At 54.3% G+C, this 15,805-nt stretch overlaps 2 protein-coding genes across 2 annotated transcripts in view; both read left to right on the top strand.

Annotated features, from left to right (window-relative positions):
• The window catches only part of PIK3R6 (phosphoinositide-3-kinase regulatory subunit 6), a 33,937-nt gene extending 27,120 nt beyond the window's left edge, over positions 1-6,817 (top strand). Inside the window, exons 17-19 of the mRNA XM_007126637.3 lie at positions 1,215-1,331; positions 5,504-5,616; positions 6,187-6,817. Coding sequence (XP_007126699.2) covers positions 1,215-1,331; positions 5,504-5,616; positions 6,187-6,340 — 384 coding nt within the window. The 3' untranslated portion in view covers positions 6,341-6,817. The remainder of the gene's footprint in view (positions 1-1,214; positions 1,332-5,503; positions 5,617-6,186) is intronic.
• A 2,612-nt stretch (positions 6,818-9,429) lies between these two features.
• On the top strand, positions 9,430-11,342 carry MFSD6L (major facilitator superfamily domain containing 6 like). Its single transcript, XM_007131192.3, is given in 2 exon segments — positions 9,430-10,678; positions 10,681-11,342. Coding segments are annotated over 2 exon segments (1,785 nt in total). The 3' UTR covers positions 11,217-11,342.
• Positions 11,343-15,805: the final 4,463 nt, after the last annotated feature.

Raw genomic sequence — 15,805 nt, forward strand, 5'->3', positions numbered from 1 at the left:
CAGGTGGGTCACCATCGAGCAGCACTGGGTGACGTTTCTGCCGCCGGATGAGCCTGAGCTGGAAGGTGGAGGGGCCCCGCGGAGGGGTGTGCGTGGCCTCGTGTACACGAAGGAGACGTGTGACTTTGACAGTAGCTCTAAGACAAGAGGCGGTCACAGAGCAGTGGGTCAGGAGCACAGATTCTAGAACCAGTTGCGCAGGCTTCGAAGCCCAGCTTTGCCACGTTTCCATCTGTGTGACCTCGGGTTACTTGTGACCTCTCTACCTGTTTGTTCATTTCTAAAATAGAGACAAGATGCTAATGTATGTGCACATAGTAAACTGTAGCGTCAGCCCTTATTGTTAAACTTTGATTTCTTCTGTTTCCTTTACAAAACTACCACCCCGTCCACCCCCGCCCTAACTCCTGAATCGCCTCCAAATTTTCCATCACACAGTCCTAGCCGAACTGTTCTTGGATCTCTAAGAATCCTCCTTCGTCGGCAGAGAGGGGTAAAGCCAGGCAGCAGTCACACAATCATGATTTTTTTTTTTTTTTTTTTTTTTTTTTGCGGTACGCGGTCCTCTCACTGCTGCGGCCTCTCCCGCTGTGGAGCACAGGCTCCGGACGCGCAGGCCCAGCGGCCACGGCTCACGGGCCCAGCCGCTCCGCGGCACGTGGGATCCTCCCGGACCGGGGCGCGAACCCGTGTCCCCTGCATCGGCAGGCGGACCCTCGACCGCTGCGCCGCCAGGGAAGCCCACAATAATGATTTTTGACACATTATACACTGTGAGGAAAGTCAAGGAAATGCTCTCAACATGTTGGGACAGATGCCCTCCTACAGCCCTCTGTCTTACACACCATCCTGGGCTAGGTGTTCCTGCCATTCTGAGCATGCCCAGTGGCTGCAGAAGAACTTCTTCCCACTGGAAAGGGGTACAGGAGAAGGTGAAAGAAAGGATTTAGGTTGGTGATGGCTGCTATGCCTCAGGATATAGAAATGTGGATTCTCCAGGGGAGGGAGACGGATGATAGGGAGGGAACTGAGGCTTGGCGAGGACCAAGGTGGAGTCAGGAAGTAGGGGCTGAGCAGGGTGTGGGGAGGGGTTAAAAGGGGGTGGGGCGGTAGTCAAGGTGGGTTCGCGTCCTTCTTGGGAGGCGGAGTCTCAAGCTCCCCTACTTCCCTAGAGGCCCATTCACAGCCCCTCACCCACCATCTCATTCTTCCCCGTTTCAGGGCCCACCCACTGCCCCCCAACTGCTGCTCCTGAGACAGACCACACATGCCTGAATATTAGCGTGACAGAGGTTGTCAAGACCTCCAACTTGGCAGGAAGGTCCTTCTCTGTAAGTACTGGGTAGAGTGAGAACTGGGGAGATTCAAGCAGGGTAGGTGGCAGGGAGCCCAGGGGGAGGGTTTCAGCGAAGGGGGAGTGGACTCTTCTGAGCCTTTCTGAGCCTTTGCTGTTGAAGTGGGTCTCCCTGTCGGAAAGAATCTGCTTTCCAGTCAGTCTGTTTGAAGTACTGAGCACTAGCTGGCATGAGTAAGGCACTGGAAGAGTTAAGGCCCCGCCCTCCACCTCCACCTGGACCATCTGAGGACCTAAGACGTACCCAGGTCGTACAAAATGCACCCGAGTTCTGGCGTCCCCTGCACACAGCAGCCAGACTCCCAAACAGCAATGGCCCCGCCTTTGACCATATCAAACCAGCTCTTTCAACCTCATCACCCTACCGCCGCCCTTTGCCCTTACTGATACTCACAGAGAGTCCCTTATTGATACAGACATAGGACCCGCCCATTTTCTCCATATCTGATGGCCTCTCTGGACTTCACTGCCCTACTCGGCTGGGCTTGGAGCCCGTGATCATACCTGAACCACATTCTCAAGACAGCCTCAGCTTCCCTACATCGCCTGCCAGGCAGACACTACCTTTAGGTCAAGCCGCCTCCTCCGTCTGATGCTCAGGTGTCTGCTTCCGCGACATCCTGCATCCATGCAGGTCAGGGCCGCACACTCGTGACCTTCCACCTCATCCCGAGCCCTGGCATCACTCAACCCTTTTCTCTGCACTCTTTTTCCTAAGCCAGTTCCTTAAATAGCTACTGTTCTCCACTTCAGTCCATGGCCCACTTCTTTTCTTATTCCCTGGACTCTCAAATCCACGTCCATGGCTTTAGTCCAAGTTGTTACGGGAGCCCAAACCTTTATCTCCTGCTCTGACATTCATCCCTGAGTGTCTGACCCCTGCATTCAACTAAGTTAGCATGGCCTCGGTGTCCCACGACACCCCAAACTCAAGATATTCAAAACCAGAGCCAGTGCTTTCTAGTAGTTAGGAGCTCTCTAGAGCCAGACTGCCTGGGCTCTGTCATTTACCAGCTACGTGACTTCAGGCAAGTCACTCCAGCTCTCTGTGCCTCAGTCTCATTATCTGGGAAATGGGGACAATAATGGTACCTACCTATCCGGTTGTTTTGAGGATTAAATGATGGTGACGTGTCAAGCTTCTAGAAGAGTGCTTGGCCAAGTCAGAGCTATATATGTATTAGCGGCTGTTTTTATTTCATCCCCTCCTCCCCTGTGTCCTGTCTCTCATTCAGGGGGACCATCATTAACCAGTCACCTGTCCCAGAAACCTTGGAGTCAGCTCAGATGCCTCCCCTTTCTCACCTCCCCGTGTCCACTGGTTTTCTCTCTCAAACACTCTCACACCTCTCCCTTCCTCTCCATCCTCCTTCTTGTGGTCCAGTGAGGTTGACCATCTGTCCCAATTTGCCAGGGACTAAGGGGTTTCCTGGGACAAATTGGTCACCCTTGGGGCCAGACCTTCATCCACCCCCTTCTCCTGGACAAACTCTACAGCCTCCCCGCCGGTCTCCCCGATGTCATATTCCAGTGCTCCTCCAACCCACCCTCCATACCTCTGCCTGCGTGATCTTTCTAAAACAGAACTCGGACACATGACTCTGTGCTTAAAATCCCTCGACCATTTCCTACTCTCCAGGGCAGAAGGGCAGAGAAACTTCAGTGTTGCATTACTTGGTTCCTCTTTCTCTCCATCTGCAACTCTGGCCACCCCTGCGTGCACTTTACGCGGGGGCATCTGCGATACTGAACCAAACCTGGGTCCTCTCGCCTGCACTCAGCAAAGCCAATACACTGACACCGGGTCGTGGCGAAGGAAAGTGCAGTGTTTATTGCAGGTGCCAAGCAAGGAGTCCAGGGCAGCTGGTGCTCAAAACCATCAAAGTCCCCCGATGGGTTTCAGCAAAGCACTTTTAAAGGGCAGGTGAGGGAAAGGCGTCCCAGTGTATGTGATCAGCTGGTGCACAGTTCTCTGATTGGTTGATGGCGAGGTAACGGGGTGGTGTCACAGGGGTTAACATTATCAATCCTTAGGCGCCAGTAGGTCTGGGGGCTACCTGCTCATGATCATCAAGTAGTTAATTTCTTCCATTTGGTGGGGGTTTTAGCATCTGTAAAACAACTCAGGAAATGTGCGTCAGATACTGTTATCTGGGTACTTCAGGGAGGAGCTACAGCAGAGGATATGGGGGAGGGGTCTGTCCGGGGAAGGTCCCATAGTGTCCTGCTCGGTTACATTTGGAAGTGTACCGGCAGACCTTCCTCTGTGCCTTTGTTCATGTGCTTTGCTTGGCCTGAAACCCCATTCCTCCCTTTCTCTTCCCCATCTTCCTTTCATAACCCCTATTTCTCTTTCAAGATGAAACTCAGGTGTTATCTCCCCCAGGTGGCCCTTCCCTCCACCTCCTCCACCACACTCCCCATTCCCCAATCCCCGGAGAGCTAGGGACCCCACCTCTGTGCTCCCCCAGAGCCCTGGGGACACAGCCACTGAAGCATTTGCAAAACTATCAATGATGTGATCTCGTGGCTCAGGCCCTATCTCCGTCTTTCCAGCACTCACCGTGGGAATGGCCCACAGCAGGAGCTGGCTAGATGTTCCCTGATCATCTGATCCAGCCTCCACCTATGCAGGATCTCACCTCTAACCAGAGTTCATTTTTTCTGGGGCAGGCTATGCACTGGAGGAGCGCTCTGACAGGCTGAGAGCTTTGTATTGAGCTGAGATCTTCCAACAGGACAGCTCTGTATTTGAGCTTCAAGTTCCAGGGTGGACCTATTTACCTTTATGTATTTCCTCTTTCAAAGTCAGTTCCTTACCACAGTTTCTATTTTTAATGACCTCTTTAAATAACCTGGTTGTGAGCTTTTTGCAAATCTAAACTTACCACCCTAGCGAGTTCCCTTTTACCTCCGTACTGTCTTGCTACCTACAAGGTAGTTGCTAGTATTACCATAATTTTTTCTCAGTAGGTGGGAAACAAAAGCACAGAGTGATTAAGAATCACGTCCAAGGTCACACGGCTAATAAGTGGCAGAGCCAGGCTGAGAACCCCGGTGGTCTGGGTGCAGAGTCTCTCGGGACATTCTTGCATACTCTGCCCATAGACTCCTGGCAGCCAAGCCCACCTTCCACCCCACAAAAGTCCAGCAGAAATGCCTGGACATGCTTGACCCCCTCCGCCCCAGGTTGAGGCTCTGTTTGTCCCTCTGCTGTTTGACAGCAGGAAGGTGGATCAGCCCTGCCTACAATAAGGAGCTTATGAAAAATGCCCAGGCCGGGGCTGGACTCCAGACCACTTAGATCAGAATTTCTAAATTTATGTTTTGGAAAGGTGACTCCAGGGTTGAGAATACTTGAATGAGATGGAGGCTAAGGCTCTAGAAACTCCAATGCTCTGTGGTGGTGGGTCATGCAAAGCTGTTGTCCACGTGTGCTACGGGCCAGTGACCGGAAAGGCCCTCAGTGCCCCACCTGGAGCCCAGGATGCTCTACGTTCTCTGTCCAGGGGGAGGGGTCTCTCAGGAGCAGCCCCCTCAGGTCACGGGTTGGAGGGCTGCCTCGGGGCTGCTTTCCTCTGCTCCTGGGTACTTTCTGGAGAAGCTGCGCGGGGCTGTGGGTGTGAAAGGTGGGAACACCTTGACCCGGGCTCCCCGTGCAGAGGACGTAACTAGCCCCATGGTACAAACTGGTGCAGGCTTAGTCTGAGTCATGGGGACAGGTGGCTGTTTTCCAGACCCTCTGTCTCTGTCCCAGGGAAATAATTTTGTATGCAGTCCAACACTGAGTACAGGGGTCAGGGCTTATAAAAACCCTGAAGTAGCCGCCAATTCCATACATAACATGCCTGTCAAATAGGAGGTGCTCAGGTCACTTCAGCACCTGGCAAGCTCTAGCTGTAGCATCCCAGGTTGTGTTTGAAATTAAGGACAACAGGTGGGAAAAAGAACTGCAGAAATGATGGGAGAGCCAAGGACCAGGGCAGCCTAGAAGCATCTTATGCAGGCTTGTCACTACTCAGGGTCACTTGCAAGAAGAGAGGCGGGACCCTTGTGTACTGAACTGAAACACACACGATTCCAGGGTAGGAGGTGTTGGCTGGGCCATCTGTTACCAGGGTGATTCTCCCCAAGCTGTCTCTGTTGCAGACGGTGACAAACACCTTCCGGTCGGCCAACGTCCAGATCCAAAGCCAGGACCAGAGGCTGCTGACACTGTTGCTGGACAAGGACAGTTGCCGCGCGTACAGGGATGTGGCCAGGTGAGGCTGGGCTCCATGCCCCTGGGGCAAAGCTTCCCGGCTGCCGGCCCCGCACCGCCCCCCTTGCCTCGAGCCCTGACGCCTTGTCTGGGTGGATCGTGGGCCAGGCAGGTGTCCCTGATGGGTGTGGACTCAGGTGATGACTTAAGTCCAGGAAGAAGAGCAAATGTCGGCTGACCTTGGCCAGTAGCTGAGATTAAGTTTTCCCGAGATTCTTCTACAAATGCTCAGCCTGCAGCCCTCCTGATCCAACTCCCTGTGCTGGCACTGGCCCCCCAACGCGAGCTGCCCTTCTGTGGCAGCTATGACCCAGTTAACACGACGCTTACTGGTGTCCCCTGGGGAGGTGTATGTAGGTCAGGCAGGCGCGCAGGGTGACCCATTCAGGCGTATCCTCCTCTCTGTGCGTTCGCCCCAGGCTCAGGGGTGCTCTTTCTCGGTCTGACTCTTCCTCTTCCCTCTGCGGAGCCCCCTTGTCTGTACCCGACAATAAAGGGGCTACGTTTAAAATGCCCAGGCAGATCTGACCCCTGAGATGGGTCTCCCGAGCTGGCCTCTCTCCGCCTACAGGTTCGAGGTTGCTCCCTGCCCAGAGCCGTGTTCTGGGGCCCAGAAATCCAAGGTGCTGGGGCTCAGCTCACACCAGGAGGAGATGGAAAGGACCAAAGCCAAGGCCAGGCCCCTTCTAATGCCCATCAACACGTTCTCTGGCATCGTCCAGTGAGCCCAAAGGGGCTGCAGAATCGCTGAGTCTGAGCGCGGCGGGCCCGAGAGGAAGGAGACACTACCCCACCCGCCCCAAACACTCACAGCGACGAGGAGAACAAGGCTCCCTGGGGCGGCTTCCAGCCCCATCTAAAAGCCAGCAAGCCCCAGGAGCACAGGGGGCTGGCCGTGGCGGGTGCGATGGAGCAGGGCCCCCACGAAGGGCCGAGGAGGCCCTGGCCAAGCTGTGCGCACAAAGCCCAGCTCCTTGCGCCCGTGTCCGCTCCCCCGTTGATTTCCAATCCCTGCCTCTCCCACGCAAGCTCCCCACCGAGAGCTGCTGTCCCATGGCCTGGGGCAAACAGGACGGGGGCAACAGCAGCCCCTCGCACCCAGTCTGTTCCCTTCCCTCTAGCGGGCCACTGCCCCACCTCGCCTACTCCCAGGCAGGCGCCCCTCCCGGTTGAGAGGAAATGTCAGATTCAATAAATGCACACTGAAGTCTTTCCGCGCTCATCTGTATCGAGGGATACTTGTGTTTTAGTAGAGAGCATAGGCACTACATAGTCTAACCTAATGACTCTGCTTAGGCCCAGGGAAGAGCTTGGTGAAACATTCACCGGTGTGTTCTGTCCACCTGCCCGGCCCCCTCCTCGTTCATGTTCACGGAGGGCCTCCTGACCAGATGTCTCCAGAACGGAGGTGGGGACGCAGGCTCATTTCAGAGGAGCCAGAGATTAAAGACATCAAAATTCTTGGCTTTTGAGTTCAGATGTTAAGTCCAGATGTTATCCAGATGCTCAGTCCATACCTATCAGCCGGGCGATCCCAGGGGATGGTGGCGGTATAGGATGGAAGAGTCCCTTCCGAGTCTGGGACCCAAGAGTGGAGAGGTAGGCACTTCACTTTGGGCCTCGTTGCCCTGGGAGTGGGGGCAGGTCTCAGAGCCTAGGGGCATGGTGTAAGAGGGGCTGCCTGGGGGCCTAGGCAGATGGGCCCAAGAGCAAGCTTAAAGAGAGTCCCCGCGCCTCTGTGGGCACGGGAAGCAGGTACGGTTTTCCCCAGGTAGTTGAAAGCAAACAAGCCCAAGGTAAGAGGTGCAGCCGCGAGTGGCTACAGGGACCACAGGACCTGAAGCCTGGATGTGGACCGCAGGCACCTTGACGGACACTACGTGGCGAAATCCCTGCCCCTCCGTGGCGATCCACCCTGGACAGGTGAAGACCGAGAAGTTGATGGAGGTGCGGTCCTCCACCGAAGCTGCCCCTGCGGAGCCCGGGGAGGAGAGGGACTAGGGACAGCCCTGAATGTAACGGAGATGGTTTTAAACGGGAAATGACTGATATCACTGAATTTGAGTGAGTTTATCTGAACATGGCTAGACTTTCTTTTTCTGTCATTGGGGTTATGTAAATTGATTCATATCAATTTGGGCAACAAGTACTAGATTCTGGAAATAAACAGCTGCAGGGTTTACCAGCTGTTAGAGTTAAGTGAGGGCTCTGGGCCTTCTCCAACAATCTCTCCACCAGCCTACAAAGAAAGTACGTCATAGACCAAATTCTGCTGCACACCCAGATACGCGTTGGCAAGTAGCCCTCCTCATCCCCACCCCCAGTCAAATTAGGTGCTCCGAACAAACCTTGCTTGAAACATTCACGCAAGGACACTGGGTGGCTGGACACTGTAACGTGTCCATCTCAAAGTAAAGTCTTCCCTTCCAAAGGGTCTGGACTGCTGGAATCTCCGGATTCTTAATCCTGTTCACCAGCGGAGGAGATGCCTCCAAAAATTATAAACATCCATGTGACTTGGACACCACGAATTTCACCAGTGAAATTTTGCCAATATCCCTCGGGATAATTAATGAATCCACTTCCGTTGATCTGAGATCATTAACGTGCTTATATTCACTGCCTCTGGAGTGTGACTTTTGGATGAAGTGTTAGCTAACCACCTCTGGCGTGTGTATTCCCCAAATGGACAGCTAAGCACTCTCAGGTGTAGATTAAAACGATCCAGGGCTTCCCTGGTGGCGCAGTGGTTGAGAGTCCGCCTGCCGATGCAGGGGACACGGGTTCGTGCCCCGGTCCGGGAAGATCCCACGTGCCGCGGAGCGGCTGGGCCCGTGAGCCGTGGCCCCTGCGCCTGCGCGTCCGGAGCCTGTGCTCCGCAACGGGAGAGGCCACGACAGTGAGAGGCCCACGTACCGCAAAAAACAAAAACAAAAACAACGATCCAGTACATGCGTAACGTTGGCCGGGGGTGGGGCTGAGGGTGGGTGCTGGACGGGGCTGCCTGGAGGAGTTGCCGCCTCAAGACCACCCTCAGCTGTCAGTCCCTCTCGGGGGATTGTCTCCATTGAAGAAAACTGTGTCACCTAAGGTCGTGCCTCTTCCGGAGGCAGCTCACATCCAATCAAACAGTTCTAGGCCCTGGGGACAAAAATAGCACTTTGATTCCAATGGAGATAGACAATCAACAAGACAGTCCCGTGAAACAGAAACCGGTAGTGTGTCTGACAGCGGTGCGTACCGCGGAGGAGAACAAGCGGGGAAGGGGAGAGTGTGAATCTGGGGAGGGGGCGGGGTTTGTCAGCGAGGGTAGACAGGGACGGTCCCTGAGGGAAACAGGGTCGTCCTTGATCAGGGGGCCCATGAGTGAAGACCTAAAGAACACGGGGCAGGGGGGCATATCATGAATTCCACTCTCGCTCCTCCCCAGCCAAGTTTTACTTGACTGAAGCAGTTCAGGGATCTAACCCAGCACCGAGGGCTACGCGGGGGCCCTGGGGGTGGCCTGGAGCGCACCCTGCAGGTCTCAGCCCGCGACCCTCCTGCACCTGCGCACGTCTAGCAGGTGCGGCCCGCAGGCGCGCCGGCCCCGCCCCTAAGGGGCGGGGCCCTCCGCGCAGGGCCACTTCCGGGCCGGTGGCCGGACGTGGGGCCGGGGAGTTGGGCGGCCGTTGACCCGGTGACGGCGGCGCCGCCGGAGGCTGGAGGTGCCGTGCGGCTCGCTCCCCGCCTCCCTTCAGGGCACGTGGCGCCGCACCCGCCCCGCGCCCCGCCGCGCCCTCCGCCCGCCCGGGTCTGACGGAGCCGGGCAGCCATGAGCGCCAACCCCCAGTGGGACATCAGCAGGGCGCTGGGGGTGGCCAGGTTCTTCCATGTGGTGTGCGGGGTCCGGGATGCCTGCGTGAGCCCGTTCCTGACCCTCTACCTGCGGCAGCTGGGCTTGGCCGCGCCCTGGGTGGGCATCCTAATGGGAACCAAGCACCTGATCGCAGCCTTCTGGGCTCCCTTCTGTGCCTTCCTGGCCAAAAGCTACCAGAAGCGGAGGGTGCTTCTGATAGGCTCGCTGCTCGGCTCGGTGGGAGCCAGCCTGCTGATGGTCCTGGGGCCGCCCTTGGACAGAGACCCAGGGTACCGCTCGTGTAATGGAAGCCACAGTGTGACGGCCACGGTCCCACCACCGGGGGTCGCACTCACTGTGAACGTCACCTCCGCCCCCGAGCCAGCTCCGAACTACCCAGCGCCCAGCCTCCCAGCCGAGAGGAGTACTGGGGTCGCCCGAGCCGATGGCTTCAGAGAAGGGCCTGGGGAAAGTGGCCAAGAACCTTTCAGTCGTCTGCGCAGCTCCTTTGTGGGCTCCGTCCAAGGCACCAGGACCACATCCCGAGTTCTCCTCCATCCTATTACTTCAAGAGTGAAAGATACTCCCCAGGAAGGCGCTTTTAGGGTGGCCAGTCCTGCCCTCCCTTTGCTTGCTGGGGGTCCGGCGTTGGCAAGTCCGGCCAACCGGTCGGCAGCCACGGGGATGGTGGGGGCCCTCGACCTCTCCTTGGAAGGGCTGCGGAGGGCTTTCATCCTCTCCCTGGGCTCCGTGGTGTTCTGGGAGCTGCTGACATCCCCTCTGGAGCAGGTGGCAGATGACAGCCTTTATGAATACCTGGATTTTGTGGACGCCACTGACCGCTACAGAAGCCTGTGGATCTGGAGGCTGCTGGGCATGTCGGCAGGCGTGTGTGGCATCTCAGCCTTGGTGGGACAGCTGGACTGCTTCCTGATGACAAATGGCCCCCGGGGTGTAGTGCACTTCTACGGCTACTCACTGGTCAGCACCCTGGCTTTACTGGTGAGCGTTGCCTTTCCCGTGCCCGTCTGCAGGTGGTGGGAGCCCAGCTACAAAATGGTCAAAACCCTGTCTCTTGTAGGCGGTAACCCCCGCCTCATCACCCTCGCCCTCACTGTCTTCTTGATAGGAACCGCCACCAGCACCGTGCAGAACTTCCTATTCTGGCACATGAAAGACCACGAGAGCTCCGAGCTGGTCATGGGCTTCTCGGTGGCCCTGGGCTTGCTGGGGAAATTCTACTTCATCCTCTCAAAACTCCGTTGCTGAGGAAGCTGTCCAGGGTGGGCACGGTGGGGCTAGGGCTGGGCTGCCTGGCGGGGCAGCTTCTGTATTTCTCTTTCCTCTGGAGCTGGTGGTCCGTCCTCCCCGCTCAGATCTTGAGCGCCCTCAGCCACGGGGCTCTGTGGTGGGCAGTCGGGGCCTCCATAGAGCATCTGGCCACTCCCGGAACAGAGAGACCTCTGAGTGCCATGTTCCGAGGCCACTTTTACGGGGTCGGGGCCAGCCTGGGCAGCTTCGTGGGCGGCTTCGTGGTGATGCATTTCAGCTTAGCTGTGCTCTACCAGTCCTGCTGCGTGGTCCTGTTGCTCTGGCTGGCCCTGTTCCTGTCCATCCAGCCCAGACTGCCCCAAGAGCGGAAAATCAACTACTCGAAGCTGCTGACCATGGAGGCCAGCGACACGAGTGAGTCTGAGCTGGGCACCGAACGGGGCTGGCTGGTGAAGCCCATGAGGGACGAGCGCTCAGACTGGAGGGGCTGAGAGACAGTCGGATTGCGCTGATCTGGGAAGGAGCCAAAGGGATGACAGCACTTAGCCTGCTGAGGGCAAACCCCACGAGTCCTGCCAGGAGGGCAGGGAGCCTGGGGAGAGATAAGCATGTCTGTGCCGAAGCCCCACGGGAGCATCTCATCGCGTGATTTTCTTTACTTTTGTAGTAAAAGGAGATTTAACTTTTGGCTGGAAGTTCAGTCTTTTTAAAATAATGGAGCAAGAATACCTTTGCTAAAAACCAAAAAATTTCCCTTTGTGGTCACTCTTTTTTGGCGAATGTGGTTTGCAAGAGCTTTGCGTGGTGCTGTTGCTTTCAGCCGCGGCTGAACTGCTCAGGTGAAACTGACGGGGCTGGGAAGGCGATGGAACGGCAAGACTCAGTCGGCGGAGGGGGCAGCAGGCTTCGATGAGTCATGTACATTCCTGTGGATCCTAAGGCTTGAGCCCGAGCCTAGAAAAGCCATGCCGTGGGCAGGTAGGGATGGTCATGAGAACCGAAACCCTCTCTCTGTCTCTCTCTCTCTCCACTGATATACAGGTGTCCACACTCACACCCAGGTACTTAAGTCTCCAATAAGAGAAAATGATGGGAAGTGTAATGTGTGTTGGGGGGGATGGGGGGTGGAGGTGAATAGGTTTTCATTCTTACTCTCAGATGTGTGCGTCACCAAAATAGGAGCCTTAGACTCATCTTCCATACTTAGATGAGAGCAAGAGCCATTTCACGTCCTTTGGACTCCCATTTTGCAGGCTCCACCTCCCAAGAGCACATGGAGACATTTTGCATCTGCTTCGTGAGGGTGCGGCAGCCTCCTTAGGGCTAGGACGCTAGTACCTGTGCCATTGGACCTCCCACAACAAACCTGTGAATAAATCAAAGTTGTTCACCGCATTTTACAAGCAAGAACACAGAGTCTCAGAAAAGTCACACATTGGGTCACTGGCGGAAACACCTCCAGAGCCCTGATCTCCTTACCGCAAATCTGGTGCATTTTCCTCTATGCCAGTAGTTCCCAAGGCTGGATTTAGACACCAGCCACAAATTCGGGGGTCCCCAGGGCTACCCTCACTTCTGACCCACTGGCTACAAATTTGGGGTTCCCACTTTTCCCCTCAGGTTCAATAATTCACTAGAATGACTCACAGAACCTATGAAGGTACTACACGAATGATTACAGTTTTATTATAGCCGAAAGAAGAGACACATAGAGTGAGGCATGGAGGGTCCCAAACGTGTAGCGGCCATGTCCTCTCTCCACGGAGTCAGAATCCACCACCTCTGAGCCACGGATGTGTGCAAATACACGGATGCCATCCCGGGAGACTCTGGCATCCGTGGTCTCCATTACATCAGCATATGGTTCATTGAGCCATTGGTCTGCGACTCAATCTTCAGCCCCTGTCCCCTTCAGTCCCAACAGAAGTCAGGCTGTTGTCACATGGCTCAAAGCCCCAAACCTCTATTTAATCACGTGGTTGGTCTTTCTGGCACAGCAGTCCCCTTCCCAGTTATCTCATTAGCATTAGGGTCCCTCACTAGTTACTTCATTAACATAAACCAGAGGCCCTCCCAGAGTCGCGCATTAGCATAAACACAGGTGTGGTCCAGAGAGACCCACCAAAAATAACAAAGACACTCTTATAACTCAGGAAATTCCAAGGATTTAGAGGCTGCCTTCCAGGAACCAGGGACAAGGGGCAGCCAGCAGGCCCAACAGAAAACACATACACACACAGAACAAGACAAGCTGAATGTCAAGTGAGATGTTCAAACAGTGTCTCAGGAAGTGTAGGGCAGGCATGATGGTTGAATGCTGGGAGAAAACCTCATGGAGATGATGAAATAGGCCTGCATATTGAAGGAAGGACTGGCTCACAAAGACTTAGACCTCAGAGGTGTGACTTTTACGCTAGTAACCAGCCACTAGATCAGCTCAGCATCATAAAGTTGAAAGCAAATGAAATCCTTAGCTCGCAGCCTCGTGGCTATCAGAGATACTGAGTTCTAACACATCTTAGTTCCGGCTAAGAGGAAAGTAAATATTGGATGAGCCGTTAACCTTTCTGCTCAGCCTTACTTAAACCTTCATTTCCCAGGTGAGTTTGCAGAACACTTGATCCTAGCAGGGAGGGGGGTGGGGGTATTAAAAAAGAATTCTGTGCCAAACAATTTAAGAAATTATGTAAATGATGTCACCTCTTAGAAACTTCCAATACATATTAGCAATGAAAGACTTTGGAAAGCCCTATAGCCAACAAATTTGTTTAACTTTGTTGGCCCTGTAATTCCCCTGACATAAACCTTCTTCCAGGTACACAAATTACTATCTTGCAGAGCTAGTGTTCCCTAGAAGAGGCTTGGAAAACACCAATGTTGGTAGTTTTCTGTGTGACCTTTTCGACTCAGGGACAAATCTGGGCTCCCACACCCAGACTGGCAAGAATTGAGGGTATCCGTGCTACAAAGCCATCTCATTAAGTCAGAGCATCCACTCATTTTACAGGTGAAGCAACTAAGGCTTAGAAGGTTAAAATTCAAAACCAGATCTGTTTGAGCCCATCTACTCAAGCTGTATGTTGAAACTGGCTCAGATAAGTGGAGAGGCTCTTCTACAAGGGTAGCGGGCGATCACCAGGCAGGGGCACGGCGGGGACAAGACGCTAAACTTGCTTGTGGATTTTGTATGAGGAGTTGTGGAAAATAGGCTGGAGACATGGGTTGGAGTCAGATTGTGGACACCCTCAATATCACCCTAAGGGAAAGGGAATTCACACAGGTTCAACCATGCCCGCCTGCTCTGTGTCTGACACCTGCACATGTCATGCTCATAATTCTCACCACACAAATGCTCATTTTACAGCAGGGGAAACTGAGGCTCAGAGAGGTTAACCGACTTAGCTGCTCAGGCTCATGACTACTGGATGGTGGAACATAGCTTGAACCCAGATCTGACCACTGCCAATCTCATGGTCCTTCCTCTGAATAGTCACGCTGCTTCCCGGAAGTGAAGATTTTACCAGCCAGCTGAGAGGCACTGAAAGTTTAGACTCTATCTTGCGGGTTGCACTGTGAACAATGGGTCTGGGTTGCGGGAGCTCCGTCAGAGCTGGGACGTCTGTTTTGGACAGACCATTGCAATTGTCTGGGCAGGAAGGGGGCTGCATCTCAGAAGCATGTGATGATCTAATGATGTGACAATGTATGTGCCACAGATTGAATTGCATCCCCTCCAAACTCATATGTTGAAGCCCTAACTCCCAATGTGATGGTATTTGGAGATAGGGCCTTTGGGAGGTAATTAGGGTTAAATGAGGTCATAGGGTGGGGCCCTAATCCGATGGGATTGGTGTCTTTATAAGAAGAAAAGGAGACACCTGAGAGCTCTCTCTCCCTCTCCCTCCCTCCCTCCATCTCTCCCTCCCTCTTTCTTTCTCTCTCTCTCTCCCTCTCTCTCCACCAGTGCAAGAAGAAAGGCCATGTGAGGACACAACGAGAAGGCCACTGTCTCCAAGCCAGGAAGAGAGGCCTCACCAGAAATTGAATTTGCCCGCAATTTGACCATGGACTTCTAGCCTCCAGAACTGTGAGAAAATAAATGTCTGTGGTTTAAACCACCCAGCCCAGGTATTTTATTATGGCAGCCGGAGAAGACTAATGCAGTATGCAAAGGAGTTTCAGAGATGGAATCAACAATATAGCCCTTGGTTATTGATCGACTAATGATGTGGAGGTTAGGGAAGAAGGAGATATCAAGGATCACAGATGATTTTGCAATTTTGAACCCATGTGATGAGGGAAAAAGTCTGTAGAAATGGCAGAGTCCAGAACGACAGAAAACCAGTGCCTATATCATAAAAATGAAAGACAATACAGAAAAAACATTACTCCTAAGCCTTCTAGGTCCCTTCCACAATGGATGACTGTCACCGAGACCAGGGATATGGCTGTTTGGTGATACTTGTGATGTGGGGCAGAGCAGAAGACATTTCCGAAATCAGAGGGCTTTTCCAGAGCAATGTTCAGGAAACCTGACTCTCTTTTCAAGTCTGGTTGGGAAATAGCTTGGAGACATGAGTGTGGACTGGACTGCAGTTCCTTTGGACCCTAGGAGCCTGTGATCTGTGATGGGAGGATGTGGTGAGGTGTCCTCTGTTACAGAAGTGAAGCTTAAGATGTGACTCCTCGGGCAAACCACTTACCCTTCCAAGGTCTCACCTTCCAAGTCTGAAAGACAAGGGCCTTGGCCTCCATGATCTTCCAAATTGTGCCGTTTGACCGGACATGATCCCTTCCTTTGAGCCTCGGCCCTTCTCACCCGGCAGAACGGCATGGCGTCCTGGAACCCGAGGGCTGTACTGAATGAATGTTTATTTCCTTCCCTGAACCTGGCACTGAGCCCCTGGTCTGCTGTGCAGTGTGGCCACGTAGAGCCCCAAGTCCCAGCCCTAGACTGACCCTCTGCCCTCAAAACCAGGGCTCCAGGGGAGTGATGGGATGAACCCGAGGGGCAGTCCCTGGGGGCTGGAATTGCGAGCCTGTGGGTGGGGGTCTGCGGTGGAAGGGGGAGCCCCAGGCA

Source organism: Physeter macrocephalus, chromosome 14 (assembly GCF_002837175.3).
Source record: "Physeter macrocephalus isolate SW-GA chromosome 14, ASM283717v5, whole genome shotgun sequence".
NCBI lineage: Eukaryota > Metazoa > Chordata > Mammalia > Artiodactyla > Physeteridae > Physeter > Physeter macrocephalus.